General features: G+C 34.6%; 1 protein-coding gene across 3 annotated transcripts in view; it reads right to left on the bottom strand.

The window, feature by feature from the left end:
- The window catches only part of LOC118193369 (band 4.1-like protein 4A), a 254,951-nt gene that overhangs the window by 64,675 nt on the left and 172,047 nt on the right, over window positions 1-18,229 (bottom strand). For 2 of the 3 annotated variants that reach the window (XM_085810687.1, XM_085810686.1), the window contains exons 10-13: window positions 9,958-10,049; window positions 9,284-9,355; window positions 6,771-6,892; window positions 1,637-1,721 (exon numbers count right to left, since the gene is read on the bottom strand). In XM_085810687.1, the coding sequence (XP_085666813.1) occupies window positions 1,637-1,721; window positions 6,771-6,892; window positions 9,284-9,355; window positions 9,958-10,049 (371 nt within the window). The remainder of the gene's footprint in view (window positions 1-1,636; window positions 1,722-6,770; window positions 6,893-9,283; window positions 9,356-9,957; window positions 10,050-18,229) is intronic. The other variant, XM_085810688.1, reaches the window with a different exon arrangement.

Here is an 18,229-nt window from a genome sequence, read left to right on the forward strand (position 1 = left end):
AGGCTTTGTCCCTGAAGGACAATTATCTTCGTTTTGCGATTTTGTGTTGAATCACTATAAACGTCCGTTCCACTTTTTAAACTGTTGCCACCAAATGTTAGAGTCTTGTAATATATTTGAAGAAATTAAATAATGAAAAATCTGCATAAATGTATGTATATTTCTCCCATTGTGATAAAACAACGGTACATAGAGCCATCGAATTTTGAATGACGTTATCCTCCTACGAATATGGGCATGTAGAAGATCAAATTTGAAATTTGGAATTTGTTTTATGATCGATTTCATATTTTGTAAAACTTTACGAATTTTTGATTAACAAACTCAACAATTTAAAAGCGAGCAATGACAACGTTGTACAGAAAACATTTTTTTATCTCCAGAGAGCGAGACTGTGTATCTGAAATTCTAAAGATATGCTCATTTTAAAATTATTTTGCGACATTGCTACACTGAACTGAATTTTACGGTTTAAGTGCAAAGAACGTGGTATTTAATAAATAAAGGTAACAAAACGTTAAAAAAATCGCCGCTTTGAACGTAATTTAAGATCTGAAATCTTTCAGATTTTTTTAAAAATTTATTTATTATTTATTTTATATATATATATATATATATTTTTTTTTATTTAGTTTGGTCCTAGTCTTGCAAAAATCTGAAGCTGTTTCAGTTTTATGTTGGCTTGATTCACTTCGTCTTGCCAAAATCTCAGTGTTTCAGCTTTATGTTGGCTTGACTAACCTCAGTTAAGCAAATTTCCTAAAAAACATCACTGTCAAAAAACAGAGAAAAAGTGACACGCGGAATAAATGCGCTGCCTGCTTCTATAAAAAATTTTTACTTTACTTCGTTTGGTAAAAACAGATGGCAATTTTAAATTTCCAACTCGTACATGCTTCGACGCAGTACGCCGAACAGCAAATAAAGTTCAGGGAATAAAGCAACTTGCAGGGTGAAAAATTAGCTTTGCGAGAGTTTTTAATTAATACCTCGGCTGATTAAAGTTGTGCGAATTTGAGACTGGTCGAAATTGCTTCCCACGAATTCTTGGAATCCGGCGTTGTCTCTTTCGAAGCCCAACTCCCCGCCTTTCCAGAGAAGACGATGGCTACTAACAAACATACAGACGCGCGCAGATTTTTAATAGTATTAATATGTTCGAATCTGAAGCAGTGTGAAAACACTATGAAAAAAATAAAAATAACAGGCGATTAAAGATAAAATACTGACTATGATCATCCATCCGAACATGCCTCAATTATGTGTAATCACATATTAACTTATTCCTGTTTAACAAGTATTAAAATGATTCCATTTTACTCTGCTTCATTTATCAGTCGTTTTCATTTAAAATTTTTCCAGGAGTACATTCTGAATTTAAATCGGAATACTGCTCTAGCTTGTGAAAGATCAGCTGTCTGACTGGAAAAGAAACACGCTAATGTAAAATTAAACAAAAAAAGCAACCTTACAATGGATTTATTTACTTAAAATCTTCGTCAATAAATGGTTCCTCTTTCGCCTCATTTTAAAAGAACAAATGATTATGCTGATATTAATTAACCAGAACAAAATTAAATCATTCAGCAGCATTGCTAATATTTATAAGATACATAAGATCTAATTTTATACTTACGGGCAAGCCAACTGAGATAATGCCAAGTCATCTTTAGTGTCATATAAAATACTCTTTTTAAAGACTTCTTTCTCCTCGACATCCGCTGAAAAAAAAATTATTCTTTGTTTTTCAGATGAATTTTATTTAAAAGCGATCTTTATATTTAATGAAATAAATTAACAATAAAATAATTTAATTTATTTGATTGGCTGCTTCTTATAAAACAAAACTTTAATCGTCTGAAGTAAGATACTAATTCGGATAACGAAACTCAGACAAACTGAAAGCCGCAGACGTTTCAGATAAAAAAACTGCAGATGGAGGGTGTGCCAGTTTAATGGTACAGTATCACATTTAAGCCATTTTTATAATTTATGAGTTCGGTCTTAAATAACAGAGAAAAAACGGATTCGCGCTTCATTTTGTAGTATCTCATTTATTATGCAGCCGATGCGTATATTAGTTTTAAGATTAAAAACAGTCGCATTTCTCTGTGTTAAAATAATGACACGCAACAGAAGCACTACGTTTGTTTCTTTTCTACTGACTTGAATTACGTTAAAGTGTCCTGTACAGAATTTTATCTTAGAAAGATTTCTGTTTCCTTTTTTACAATCCTCGTGCAACCTCAAAATGTCGGAAAGGGCAATATTTTCATGCTAATCATTATAAAATATAGCTGTTTTAATAGCATCACAAAACTATTTAAATCATCTGCATGAGAGGGATCATTGAGCTAGGTACAATACTGCAGGTAAAGCAGTTATAAATAAAAGGAGAATACAGCATTACACGAAAGGGTTTTTCATTGGACACTGTGCAATCTCTTTTAATTTATACCATGCATTCTTTAAAGTGTAATTTCTTTAATTTCCCACTTGGTATTACCTATAGATCTACCAAAATTCGATTATCCCTCTAAGCACTTTCATTTAAGCCAGTCCCAAAGGAAAGCAGAAGAAGCCTACTAGCCGAAAAAAGCCCAAAGAAAATGTTGAGAAACATGCAGTCCCTTTCAAATGATGAATCTGCCGATTTTTATAATCTTCAGCTAACTTGCCTTCACTAATAGTATCAATACTAGTATGTGTATTATGCATTCGGATCTGAGCATAAAAGATTTATGAACTGGCAGAATTTAGACTATGGCTTACGACTACTCAGCCATCACAAAGCTTGCACAGAAATTCCCTTTTCAATTCAGAAGAAAAAAAGTCTTGAGGAATTCATTTTCATCAGTGCTCTCAAATAGCATAAAACAGGTGAATATATGCAGAGTTGGAAATCTCTTACAAGGATAAAAATTATTGTTATCTCTCCGTATTGTATTGGATGAAAACTTATTTAATTACAAAAAACAAATTTCAATCGTTCCCCTATATTCCGATATATAAGTATAGAAATACTCATTATCTTTTAAAACATTACTAAATTACTCATATTGGTAAAACAGATGATGTATTAGAACTCTTAAAGTCCCTGGGTTTGAGAACAACAGATGATGCACAATAAGATACTGCTTTAAAAATTTAACAGATGACAGTCTTTTGGAAGGCAGGGTGCTAGAAAGTAACGACTATAAAGGCCTGTCCCCACCTCCTCGTTTTCAAAGCTGCACTAATAGCTATCTATGCAGCTCCTAAAAGAATTTACTAGAACGGAAACTTGAAAATATTTTTTTATTTGATTCTCAGGCAACAGAAAGATGTTTCAATAGCTATGATCTACTCTTGAATAACATCGTCAGTCGCTTTACTGACTGCCAAAAAATATCACCTTAATTGGCAACGTCTTTCATAGGATTCTTTAGGCATTCTAGGCAACTAAAAAGCTGACTACTTTGCAAAATAAAAGAAAAGTTGTCGCTACATGGCGCTAGAAAAAGTACCTCGTCTTCTCTTTGCATGCTAAGAGCCAAAATTAAAAGCAATATTACCCTTTTTCAGCAGGGGTGCGAGAGGAAATCGCCATATAAACTTACAGGTTTAGACTTACTAAGAAACACTTAAACTATTCTAATATGATTCTATAGTAAACATTTGAAACAAATGCCTTACAAAGATGATATTTAGTCCTTACTATTTTACTAAATAAGAAAATTCACCTGATTCTTCACAGTCTTCTGGACTAGTAATACTAACATCCAAAGTATCATTTCTATTCCTACCCCGCTCTTCTCAAAGCTGACAATTCTTCCATGAAAGATTCCATTATATGCCACTTACACTATGGTACTACCACAACGGCCACTGCTTTTACCGTTATGCCACTTACACTATGGTACTAACACAACGGTCACTGCTTTTACCGTTGAGTAAACATTTTTAAGCTATTCACTCAGTTTGAAAAATGTTCGATTTCTACATATTGTATATAATGGTATTTGCATACTGCTGAAATGGGAACGACAATTGCAGAAGCCCTATTATCACTTAACAGAAACCTTGTAAGGGTTATGTTAATTTTATTAACAGTTAAATTTTGAGTTGAACTTCCTTTCCTATCGCTTCTTAATTTCAACTTACCACTTCCGGCCAGAACGTAGTTTTAGAATCCCGTTTGGATGCAAATCGAGGAAGAGCGCTATTTAACCGCGAAGTTCTACTGTCTTAGTCAGAGAGAACCAGAGATTCTGGTTAGCATGCGTCCGCCTTTTTAGACTGCTCTCTCTTAAGCTCGGCGGTACTTTAGGCCCTTGACAGCTTCACGGTCAATTAGCGTTAGGGGGCCAACTCCGTTAGAAGTTTTATAGCTTCGGATATATCTCTTTAGTTAAGATTAGTTTAGTTAGTTCTTAGTCTTTTAAGTTCAAGCCCGAGTGTCGGCTTTATTGTACAACTCCAAGACGGAGTTCTGTTAAACTTTAGTTGGAATTTCACCCTTCTCACTTGTTGTTTTCTATCGCACGAACTCAAGCGATTATTCGCTTACTAGTTCTTAAGATTTTTCCCATTCAACTGTAACTTAGAATTATATAGTGGGTAATCCTACAACCTTGCTGCCTATTTGCAAAGAATTTCCTTTAAAATCAATGTTAAACTACACGACAGAGAAGTCTACAAACGGCCGAGCGTTAAAAATCACTGAACACTGGTAGTTTCGACCTGCGTTCGATTAAAGGCGAACGAAGTATCTGCACAGGCGTTTTCGTGGTTTTCCGCATGAGTAACGTGTAAACGAGCCAGTTTCCCTCAGAACGTTCTCCACGAAGATATCCCCCTTAGTGTGCTTTGCCATAATCTACCAAACCAAACTTGACACAGAAAATGCAACACCATGAAGATTTTGTAGTAGCATTATGTGAATTGCAAAGACTGCGTAATTACATAATCTATGCAAATGATTTAAAATTCAAACTGGTCACTTCATTAATAAGCGAGATAAAAGGAAGAAAATATATGATGAGCATAGATTTAAAATTTTCTCCTGCTAATGGGAACCCCTTTTTCACAGCATTTTTACTACCAGAATACACATTAAGTTACAAACATGTTTGGGTTACAAAACGGTCCTGCATTCTTTTACTGTTGTACCTTTCGCGGGGGGTACGTGAAGAGCTTTAGATGCTCTGTTATCTGCATGAACATTTTCCCGATGATTGGCCGAAAGTAGCTCGTAGTCAGGCTGTGCTTTGTTGTTTTCGACACCAGTCACAAGAGCGAATCTAATTGTATTTGTTGAAAGCCACGTTACTAGTCAACCAGGTATTATGGTTTTGTGTGTCATCGGTATCAAATAGTCTATGAACTAAGAGGAAAATGATGTTGTTCGCATAAGAGGGAAATGACGGCGCACCGATACCTGGATGTGCTAAAGCTGGTTGCACTACCTTATCTTCAAAAGTCGCAAAATTCTATTTTCCAGCAGGACAATGTGCGGCCATACGTAGCGAACACAGTATGCAAATTTCGCAAGGTAACCAGACGCTTCTTTGGTTATCATGGTCTCCACCGAATATTGCGGGACATAATTGCTCATTGATTATCTTTTTCCGAACCTCAAACGTAAGGTTAACTGTAGATAACGGTGGAAAACGTACAGCCATCCTTAACCCAGAAAAATATCCGAATGTTCATTTAATCTCTATTACGAAAAGTTGCTCCTCGTATCACTTAAAGATGTGGTTGCTATTGATTATCTGTTGATAGTTTCAGGTATGTAGGGACTTGTAGGCAGTTGGTGGTCCAAATTCGAAAGCGTAAAGAAAGGAAAAACACACAAAGTACTTCGCCTCGCATGAGATTGAGGACTGATTATAAATGCATCAATCATACGCTTGTGTACTCAGCGGGCTTTTATGTTAAAATTACACATATACATATATATATATATATATATTTACTTTTATTTGTTTATTTATCGAACTAATTTTTTATAATGGCGTGGCTTTCACTAGCGGCAGAGAAAACTTAAAATATCTGAACATCCCCATATAGGCTGACTATCATTTCTGAGTTTAAGCCAAATGGCATTTAATTTTGCAACACACTGGGCAAGCAGAGCTATTTTTTAGCCGTATTCTCTATTTAAATTCTAAAGTTATGCATCCTTGTTAAGAAGATAGTAAGTAAGATATTTTAGAAAATCTTAAGTAAAGATTGTATGAAATTCAGAATTCTGATGAAAGATGTGAATAAGTCTTCCAAAATAAGTATTTATTGAAAAAGACAAACATCTATCATGAAATATAAAATTTTGCAATATGAAAATAAAGATGAATACATCCAATCATAAAGAACACTTTTCGTCAAACGAGTACTAGAAGAAGTGTTACATAACCATTTGAAGGCTGAATACATTTGACAGGATTCTCTTAATATTATTGCCTTAAGTACATGTTAGCAGCAGCATTTATTACTATAAATGATGGCTTTTTTAAAGACGAAAGTACTTTCTCTTTTAACATACTCGTCAACAACCCCATGTGCGTGACAGAACACATTTAGGAGCAAGGCCAGCAGCAAAATATGCGTACGTGCTTCTTATTCATTGCGTTCTCCTTAAAAAAAAGTTTCGAACGACCATTGATGCGTTAATTGGTTCATCTGGAAATGGGTATCACTTCGGTTCTTTCGTGAAGGAATGCAGGTATACTTGCGATGAAATTTTGACATAAAGAGGGGAAAAAAAAAAAAAAAAAAGATAAAGTTACCATCAGCGCCATCTGGTTCACCAACTCGTTTTTGAAATCTTCGGCTTGGTACCCGTACTATAGGAGGCGGCGGCCTTCGTATTTGCTTCATTTCATTTCTTATTTGTTGCTCAGTTCGTCCACTATAAATTCACAAAGATAAATTAATATAATCTTTTGTAGGTACTCCAAAGTATAAATATCTGCTATAAAGATTCAAAGAAATAACAGCACATACTATAATGTAGTTTAGTAATTGACTATGCCGAGGAAGTTGAGAAATAAACAGAATTTGGAGGGGAGGAAAGACGTATGCTCTTTGTGCATAACAGGAAGAATACGCTGACACCCAAAAGCTTGAAGGATTTATATTCGCATTTTACATCTTCCTATGTCCGTAAGTGAATTAAATAATAAAAAATTTGAGAATAGAAAGTGAATTTCAGCATTTTTACCTGAAGCGGGGGAGAAAGTTCTTTCAACCAGTTACTGATATAACAATGAGTTTTTATGCTTGCTTGTAATATATTTGCATAATTTTTGTAAGCAAACATATTTGCATAGCCCTACTCTTTGTTTTCCCAGCCATTCTTTTGTTTTCATTCCTTGGGGGAAAAAAATAAATAACGTGATAATGTATATTAAGTCACAGCAAATCTCATCTGGATAAAGGCACCCATACTACTTAGAAAGTTAGAAAGGAGGAGGAACCTTCTCACACGCTATAAAAATAATCGTATCTTATAGCAACAAAATAGTTCTGCCTCGATAGGAACTTTCCAATCCTACACGTAACAGCGTCAAACTGCACATGAAGACTTCTAATGTCGCCAAAGCCAAAGCTATCTCTTAACAATTTGTGTTTGCAACAAATAAATGACTCTAACGAATGATACCACCCTGGAAGATTTTAAAACTTTACTAAAAGTAGAAATGCATAGCAGAAACAAAAGCCCGCTGACCAATCTTATTACTAGAAATCAGCGACCAAATGTGTAGGACAAAGATGCTCAGTGTATAAAATCTATTGATTAGTGTATAAGGTATTTCTCCCGCCTTCTTGGCATGCCTTCGTGGTGTGGTGGTCTGCACGCTAGGCGCGTATTCCAAAGGTGCGTGGTTCGATTCCCGGCGAAGGCGTTGCTAATTTTTCATCTTTCAGGCTTCAAAAAAAAAAAAAAAAAAAACTTAATGTCTCTACACTGGCGCCCGAACTAAAAGGGTGGTGGATAGCGATTCTCCATATCCAGGATTTGGCGACTGGGTCCTCTAAAAACCCCAGTCGCCCTTTAAAAGGGGGAATATATAAGGTATTTTCCCGCCTTCTTAGCATGCTTTCGTGGTATGGTGGTCTGTACGCTGGGCGCGTATTCCAGAGGTCGCTGGTTCGGTTCCCGGCGAAGGCGTTAATATCTTGCCTATTTCCAAAAAATACCTAATGTCTTTACAAGTTTTCTGTAAAATATGAATAGTCTGCATGAACTTCTATTCTTGGTCTATATTTATTATCCTATTTTGAATTTAACAGTTCTAAGTTGAACTGTGCTTCCATTAAGAAAGCTACGTTCGGAATTCAAAAATTTCTCTGAGGTATCATTCTTTATAAAATGCTGTTGCATCCGCAAAAAAACTATAGATTCTTCATTATTTTTTCCACACAAATTCTGTTGATTTACATAACCATCAAGACCACTTCTAGTCTGCAAAAAATAATAAGTACAGTAAATGAATGCCTTCATACAAAAACGACAGAACACACGGTAATTTGTTCCATTGCATTTAGTTTATCGGGCCCAAGGAACTGATATTCCGTTTGAATAAGATAAAATCTAACTTTAATAATTTTAGGGCATGTTACATAGTAGATATTGTCATACTGGCATGTCAATTGCAGCGGATGAATGCCTTGTCGATTTCTGTGGCGATGATGTCCTTGATATCGATTTAATATCTTAGCAGTCAGCTCTATCACAAATCTTCTGTGTGTCTTTGCTGTTTAAGTGTTAATGGAATTTGTGTGTTTTAAATCTCAGTATTCAAATTTTACTGGAAAATAGTTTCTGTGCAGACACTTAAAGTGCAATAAACATTGGACTACAATCACGAATTCGAGTTTTGAAGCGGGCACAAGGATAAAAATGCTTTCTTCTGATGGGGAGAAGGGTTCAAAGAGTTAATCACATTGCAGAAGCAGATGACATAGGCGAATGTTCTTATATTATGGCCAGATGCTGGAACCAGTCAATTCCAGGGAAAAAACAGGAGTTTTTATATAGGTAATTCATATTTTACATAACTCAGAAGGATGGGTTACGATTTAAAATATCCTGTATGATAAAAATTAAACAGCAGAGGCTACTAAAAATTTTTAGATCTGAAAAAAGTGTGCAATGTAAGGGAAGGAAAAATTATCTCAACTTAACATATTAAACATAAGCATATTAACTTAATTTATATATTTTTCTCTTTTGTTAATAATAAAATTGTCTGAAAACTTAAGCAAGAATTTTTAAATTATTAACATTTAAACATACCTGTATCTATATTTTGATCCTAACCGAAATATTTGCATAGGATTTCCGGATACATCTTTTACTTGTGTTAGTCTAAATGGAAGGAAAATTGTTAAATTGATACGTTTTTGCAAATATTGTAACACATATCAAGGTTTCATTCAATATAAGCTGAAATGTTCTTTAAAAATGGGGCAAAATAAATAGTATGTTTGAATGCAAACAAAATTAATATAACATTATGCATGTAAAATATTTAATTTCCCTCATAATTTTTAAGTAACGCTACTAAGAAGAAAAGGCAATTTAATATAAAATGATAAAATTATTATCGAATTAAAAATAAAACTGCTTTTGCATTAAGACGGAATGGGACCCGAAAAGGCGAAATTAATATATACTAATTCGTTTTCCTTTCAATCTTTGTCATCTCTCTTTTTACATTAAATGTCAAGTCAAAGAAGTAATGTAGTGCAGAAAGGAATTTTGATCCGTTATTTAGACGATTTAAGAAGCAAATCTACTGTTAAGATAATAATTGTTAAAAAAAAATCCTCCACTCCATTGAATTAATTTTCTTTTCTTTTGAATATTATATTAACAATACATAATTTATATAAAAGCAAAAAGTAAATGTCATTCTCAGATGTATTCTGCAAATTGCATTGTAATTAAGGAAAAAAACTAGTACTCACCTAAAAAATGCGTGATGTTCCACGCAACACTTCCAGAGGTATTCGCAAGCTTCTTTGGAATTCAGCAAGAACCCGTAAGTCATTTCATCGTTCTTTGAAAAGAAAAGGAAGAAGTAGAAGCCAAACCACGTAAAAAAAAAATAGGCAATATCAAACATTATACAAGCATAATGTTACGTAATAGCATAATGTTACAGGCTCGTAATAGCATAATGTTACAGGCTTGTAATGGATTGAATGCAAACAGTACGATAATAGCTTGATTAAATGTATTTAAAAAAATCTGATGTGTACACCACATGACTTCCTTGTACGGAATATTAAATTATACGCATTTTTTCTTGCATTTTATTTAAACTTATTAGACTGAATTAAACCTACTTCGCCGACAGCGCATAAACCACAATAGAATAAATGCATTCTTTAAATTTCACTTTGTTTACCATAGCGACACTCTGGCGCTAGGTTTACTTAACAGTATTATATTTCATTCATATTATAACTCAGAATGCACAAAATGTATATCATTTAAAGAATTATCTAATCGTTGCCACATATTCTATTCAAATACTATAATAAAACTAGAACTATGTGTAAAAGAAATTAAGCAAATAAAACAAAAAAAAAAAAAAAAAAAAAGAAAGAAAGAAAGAAACAGTTTTTCACAGACGATTGAGTATTTCTCATTTAATTAATTCAGTTCTTACCTCGTGAAAAGGCAAAAATACATAAAAACTCAAAATATCTATATTAAAAATTACGAAGTAAATCTCAAACGCTTATTTCCTCGAAAAAATTCCAGAAAGAATTAAGCATGATTTAATTGGCAATAATAAATGAATGCGTTATCTTTGTTGACGCGAAGCTAAGTTTCTCTAGATTGGCAACAAATCCACTAGTCTCCTGTTTCAAATGTAAACATCAATGGCCGCCATTAAAAACAGGCTTAGCGGCAATTAAACAACTTTAAAATTGCTGATAATTCTAAAAATATTGCACACAGATTTACTAAAGCATAAAATCCTTAACCGGAAGATAAAAACAATATAATTCAATCATTTTTAAAGAAAAAAATGTACAATTTACAAACATATAAGAGTAAAGAAACCGAGATTACTAAGCCGGGTAATAGAATGGATATATACGTAGTGCCGATCGCTTGGAGCTGTGATGAAAACCAGATGCCGTGACGTCATTCTCTCTACGAGCTGCGAAGGCGCCAAGCAAAAATTAGGGAAATTACCGTTTTGAGATGATAGACGATTGACGTGAAAGCAGAGACGCTGCTTCTGTTCAAAAAGAACTTTGACGAATCATTACTTGTTTAATTCTCTTAAATGTTAAATTTATGTAATAATCGTTTGTCTAATTAAAATGTCTTTCGTTAATTAATTTGTTCATCGTTTAAAATCCCCACAAAAATTTTCTCAGAAGTGGGATAGCAATTAAGCACTCGAATGAACTGTAGTTTTACCTGCTTTCCTGGATTACTACCGGTTTTGAAGAATAACTGTTGCTGTGCTGGACTGTTTTACGATGTATAATCAACTATGTTTCGAACAAAAACCTCATCAAGCTCCTAGGAATGTATGCTGATTTACCTGAACTGAAACTGCGTAATAGTGAGTAAATAGTGTGCGGCTCTATTAAGGACTGGAATTAATTTTAATAATACTGGATGTCAAGTGTCAAGACGTGAATTGTGGCCAAAAATCCATCGGACATAATCTGTTTGTACTCGCCTCTTGTCGACAGCATTTGTGATCCATTGGATGGTATGGAAGTAATTTGTTTCGTTTCTGTTTCCGGATTATAGAGCCAGGAACATCGTGGATTACCATTATATGAAGTGAGTGATTTTCTCAATTTTATTAACTATGTTTCTAATTGATGTGCCGGGAATGGAAGATGTCCTGAAAAGTGAAAAAGCGCATAATATAAAATTATTACACAAAATAATATTTAACGATGTGGGCGACAGAAATAATCGAAAAAGGTTAAGACAATTTAGTGGTTTCTCTTTAGAAGAGAATAGTAAAGAACTTAATGAAAAACTCGAAAAAATCAAACAAGATTTTCAGGCTTATGAATTAATTTCCATTGCCAATGTTTTATGCATTGATAGCTCTGGCACACAAGATGACTTAGCAACCCGAATTGTTTCTTATCTGAATAATTTAGAATTGCTTAAAAATAATGTAATTTTAGAAGAAAGTGAAAACGAAAGTGATTTAGAGGGTGTGGATGGTGGGGATAAAAATGAAGTAGATGATAATGTTCGAGATGAAACGAAACTAAGAAACAATTCTGGTGCCACAGTGAGACAACTTCCTTCCCAATGTGCTAATGATAATATTCTTAGTCCAATTGAAAACAAGTCGAATGTATTTCATAACTGTAGTATAAATGTTACTATTGAAGACATCAAATCTTTTGTTGCTCAATTTGATGGCCAAAACCACGAAAATGTCATAGTTGGGTCGAAAGTTTTGAAGATGCAGCTACCATTCTTCAGTTAAATGATTTACAAAAACTGATTTTTGCTAAACGCCTAATGACAGGCAAAGCAAAACTATTTGTTCTTAGTGAACCAAAGTTGAACTCATGGCAAATTTTTAAGAATGCTATTCTTGATGAATTCCGGTCCAGCTGCAATTCGGCCGAACTGCATGAGTTATTATCAAAACAAAAAATGAAGAGCAATGAAACATTTGATGAGTATTTTTTAAATATGAAAAGAATTGCTAAAAATGGTCAAATTGAAGATGTTGCTTTAATACGATATGTTATAGATGGTATACCAGGCTCCGCGTTTAAAAAATCTTGCTTGTATGGGTCACAAACATTAACCGATTTTAAGAACAAATTGAAGCTTTATCAACAGATATGTGATGATGAAGAAAAGTCGCGAACGTCTAAAACAAAATTTGAAAGTAAACAAAAAATTGAATCTAGGCATAAATATGACTCAAAAAATTCTGTTAACCAAACAAAGCGTAACGTAACCGATAGTCGAGGAACAATTCCTGAAATTAAACGCAATACAACCTGTTTCAACTGCGGTGAAAGCGGTCATATTTCCAAACAATGTGTTCATAAAGATAAGGGAGTCAAGTGTTTTAAATGTAAAGAATTTGGGCACCGAAGTTTCGAATGCTCAAATACGAATTCGAAACCAGAAGTATCAACCGTGAATAATATTGATGTAGTCTCGAAGTTGACCAAAGAAGTAAAAATTAATGATGTATATGTAACCGCGTTAATAGACACAGGAAGTCAAACTACTTTGTTATGTAGATCGACTTTTGATAAACTGAATATCGAAGGCCTCGTGCCCGTAAGTTCAACGCTGAGTGGGTTCGGTAAATGTCAAGTAAAACCTCTAGGTTTCTTTAAAGGTAATATTAAAATTAATGATTTCCAGTGTACTGCAGATATTTGTGTTGTAGACAACAATGTAATGACACATGAAGCCATTTTAGGCTTAAACGTAATATTAAAAGGTGAAATATTAATAAATGAAAATGGGGTTACCATAAAAAGTAAGTCACAGAGTGTAGATAAAGTAAATATTGTATCTGTTTTACCTGTTGACCTAGCTAGTAACGAAGAAGAAATAAACATTGCACCTAGTGTTCCAAACTACTTTAAAGAGACTGTTCAACAGTTAGTTTCGAACTATATGCCATGTAAGACCAAATCTACGGACATACAGTTAAAAATTTTCGTTAAAAATAACGAACCAGTATCGCATCAACCGCGTAGATTACCGTTTGCGGAAAAGAAAATTGTTGAAACCCAAATATCCGAATGGCTAAAGTCAGGAATTATAGAACAGAGTTTTTCGGAATATTCCAGCCCATTGGTCATCGTTAAAAAGAAAGACGGGACACCAAGAGTTTGCGTTGATTATCGTCGTTTAAACAAAGTTGTCGTAAAGGATAGATTTCCCCTTCCCCTGATTGAGGATATCCTAGACCGCCTTCAAGAAACACGTATTTTCAGCACTATTGATCTCAAAAATGGCTTTTTTCACGTGGACGTCGAAAAGGAAAGTCGGAAGTACACATCATTTGTTACGCATGAAGGACAGTACCAGTTTTTGAAAGTGCCGTTTGGACTCTGTAACTCACCAGCTGTATTCCAGAGATTCATAAATACCATTTTCCGACCGTTAGTTAACGATGGCATCGTTTTGCCGTACATGGACGATATCATCATTTTGTCCGCCTCATACGAAGAGGGAATCGAGAGGCTGAGTCAAGTTTTAAATCTAGCGAGTGAATACGGATTGGAAATAAATTTTAAAAAATCGCAATTCTTAAAGAAACGAATTGACGTTTTAGGTCATGTCATAGAAGAGGGTAAAATTTTCCCATCCACTTTGAAGACGCAAGCTATTATAAATTTCCCTGAACCATCTAATTTAAAACAGATCCAAAGTTTTCTTGGGCTGACAGGGTATTTCAGAAAATTTATTAGTAAATACTCTATAATTGCCAAGCCACTTAGCGACCTGCTAAAAAAGGGTATTAAGTTCGAATTCGGTGAAGAACAAAAGATCGCATTCAATCGTTTGAAATCAGCGCTAGCTGAGAAGCCTGTACTTGCAATTTATAACCCTAATTATGAAACCGAACTACACACAGACGCCAGTATAGAAGGATATGGGGCGATTCTAATGCAGAAACCCCCAGGTGATAGCAGTTTTCACCCCACTTATTTTATGAGTAGGAAAACCTCTGATGCAGAGAAAAAGTACTCAAGTTACGAGTTGGAGGTCCTCGCGATCGTAGAAGCACTGAAAAGGTTCCGTGTTTACCTTTTGGGAATTTCATTTAAGATAGTGACGGACTGTTCAGCATTTCAACGGACGATGGAAAAAAGAGATTTAGCGACGCGTGTTGCTCGTTGGGCTCTGTTGTTACAAGAATTCGATTATGTTATAGAGCATCGTAAAGGTGTTAGAATGCCACATGTAGATGCTCTAAGTAGAGCTCCTGTAAACGTCTTATGCATTTCTATTGAAAATATCTTACCTAAATTAAAACTTGCACAAGAAAATGACACTGAAATAAAAACCATTAAGGAATTATTGAAAACCTCAAGTTATGAAAATTATTGTAATAGAAATGGCGTACTATACAAGTTTATTGACGGTAAAGAATTGATAGTCGTACCGGAAAGTATGCAGACTGAAATCATAAAAGATGCTCACGAGAAAGGGCACACCGGTATCAAACATACAGAGAAACACCTGGATGAATACTATTTCATTCCCAAACTTCGGCAGAAGATAGAAAACGTTATCGCGAATTGCGTTCATTGCATCTTAATAAATCGCAAAGCAGGGAAAAAGGAAGGATTTTTACATCCGCGATTCAAGGAGGACATTCCGTTGCATACTTATCATATAGATCACTTGGGTCCTCTGGAAAGTACCCATAAAAACTACAAGCACCTATTAGTAGTGGTCGACGCCTTTACTAAATTTACTTGGATTTATCCAACAAAATCTACGACCTCAGCCGAGGTTATAGCGAAGTTAGAGAATCAGAAGGTCATTTTTGGAAGCCCTTGTCAGATCATTTCTGATAGAGGAACGGCTTTCACATCCAGTGAGTTTTCTGACTACTGTGCTAAAGAAGATATTAAACATCATCTAATCACCACAGGCCTGCCGAGAGCAAATGGACAAGTCGAACGAATCAACCAAGTCATTATATCAGTATTAGCGAAACTGTCCTTAAAAAAACCAACCGAATGGTATAAACACACACACGAAGTTCAGAGGACGCTTAACTCAACATATCAAAGAAGCATTAACACCACTCCGTTCGAATTACTCTTCGGTACTAAAATGAACAGTAAGGGCACCGATCAGCTTAAAGAACTGATAGAAAGTGAGTTTCAATCTCAATTCGAGTCTCAAAGAGAAGAATTACGAAAGCAAGCCAAGAGGCAAATTTTCCAAGTCCAACAGGAAAATAAAAAGACATATAATGCCAAAAGAAAACAAGCACAGCCGTACAAAGTTGGTGACTTAGTGGCAATCAAAAGGACTCAATTCGGACCACACTTAAAATTAAGAGCGAAGTATTTCGGACCTTATAAGATCAAGAAAGTTAAGGGTGGTAACACCTATGACGTAATAAAGGAAGGATGCCATGAGGGGCCCATATGCACTACCACATGTGCCGAATTCCTCAAGAAATGGACGGCGCCTTAAAATTTTTCACGAACACTTATTTCTGTTATTGTATATTCTTGCTTGTTGCTTTGTTTGTTTGTTTTTGTTTGTATTTTGCAGTGTCCTGGAGGGCCAGTCCACCCTCGGATGGCCGAAATGTAGTGCCGATCGCTTGGAGCTGTGATGAAAACCAGATGCCGTGACGTCATTCTCTCTACGAGCTGCGAAGGCGCCAAGCAAAAATTAGGGAAATTACCGTTTTGAGATGATAGACGATTGACGTGAAAGCAGAGACGCTGCTTCTGTTCAAAAAGAACTTTGACGAATCATTACTTGTTTAATTCTCTTAAATGTTAAATTTATGTAATAATCGTTTGTCTAATTAAAATGTCTTTCGTTAATTAATTTGTTCATCGTTTAAAATTCCCACATATATATAAATATATTTATATACGTTTGGTGCGGCCGATTGCGACCAAAATACGAAGTGCACATCTACATGTTATAGCAATCCTATATACAAAATTTCAACGTTCTGAGGCTACTCGTTTTTGAGTTATGCGAGATACGTACATACGCACGTACGTACATACGTTCGTACAGACGCCACAAAAATTCTCTTCAGAATTAATTTTAAAGCAGTTTTATAATTTTTTTGAAGGAAAAGAGTATTTTATTCTGTCCTTACGTACAGATATCACGCAAAAACATCGTTAAGTTGCATTCGATAGCGGTCAAAATGGATATTTTCGTTGAAATATGCTGCCTGAAACTTTTCGCGATTGCAATACTTCCTTTTTACTTCATACAAGGAAGTAAAAACATGTTTACAGTTCTGGAAATTTTCACATAAAAGTACTCGTACAGTTACCACTTCAAACTACTTAAGCACACAAGGCTTAGTAGTTGAATATAAGGCAATGCAAAGGGCATCTAAAACCGAAGGTCGCACGAAGGTCACTCAAAAGTCTAAACTCAACCGAAAACTGATGCTTTCTATATCACATATACCCCCCTCCGTCTGCCAAGAAATTTCCAGTACTTTTGATTTCTCGAAAGTGTGAGAAAGCATACCCACTTACCGTTACATAGGAATACAGTTGCAGTTACACAAGGACAGGCCAAAGTGTTGCCAAACGGTTACTAAACTGGCGATGTTTGGCGATTTGTCGCCAAATTCTGATCATTTACCTCGGTAACCGTACTTTTCCAGCAATGCTTCACCGTCTGACGCTTTTTATGTTACATTATACAAGAGATACTACAATTTACACATAATTTCAGCAAAATTATTTACATATACATAAAATTCGTAGCAATATTATTATCTATTTTAATACATTTCTATCAAATCTTTGCAATGCTTCGGGGGTGACACAGATGTTATCATGCCATTTTATCATCGAGATTTTTTTCGCTAGCACAGAAATATATAAAGATACAAAAATTCTTATATATTACATTTTTGGTAAAAAGTATATATGAAAAAAGTAGTTATAATATTTGTTTCAACTATATAAAAACTAACGAACGAAAGAAAATCACATTTTAATGAGACGAGTGTGCTTGTCTTTTGCTGCAAAACAAGTTAAATCTTGGTGCAGTATTTGACACTTTCGTATTTTTTTTGCTGCGAGGATCTCTCGATGATCAAGCAGTATGCAAAGTTTACATGATCATTACAGACGGCGTTAACAAATGATTTAAAACCAATATGACATTTCACCTCATCGCTATATGCATTGAACAGCTGAAACATATTATGACGTCTATCGAAGATTTCAGTCGTATGTTTCGGTCGAAATACTGAGCTAATTTTTAGTAGGGAGTCGAAATACTGGAGTAATACATGAACATACGAAAAAAATATCTAGAAGAATAATTTTTATATCATATATATAATTTTATGTTACATTCTGTGCCATACGATAACGGAGAAATTGAATTCGTGTTATAGTAAAAGTGAAAAACTAGGTTGTAAAACTGATATCTTGCTTCACGATGCTGTGAGAACATACAAATCTGTTTAACGGTGCGATTTCCTTAATCAACCTTTATCAAGCTGATGGTAAAATCAAAAGC

This window comes from Stegodyphus dumicola, chromosome 2, assembly GCF_044657685.1.
Source record: "Stegodyphus dumicola isolate Sdum_Otavi_A_Nest chromosome 2, ASM4465768v1".
Taxonomy (NCBI): Eukaryota; Metazoa; Arthropoda; class Arachnida; order Araneae; family Eresidae; genus Stegodyphus; species Stegodyphus dumicola.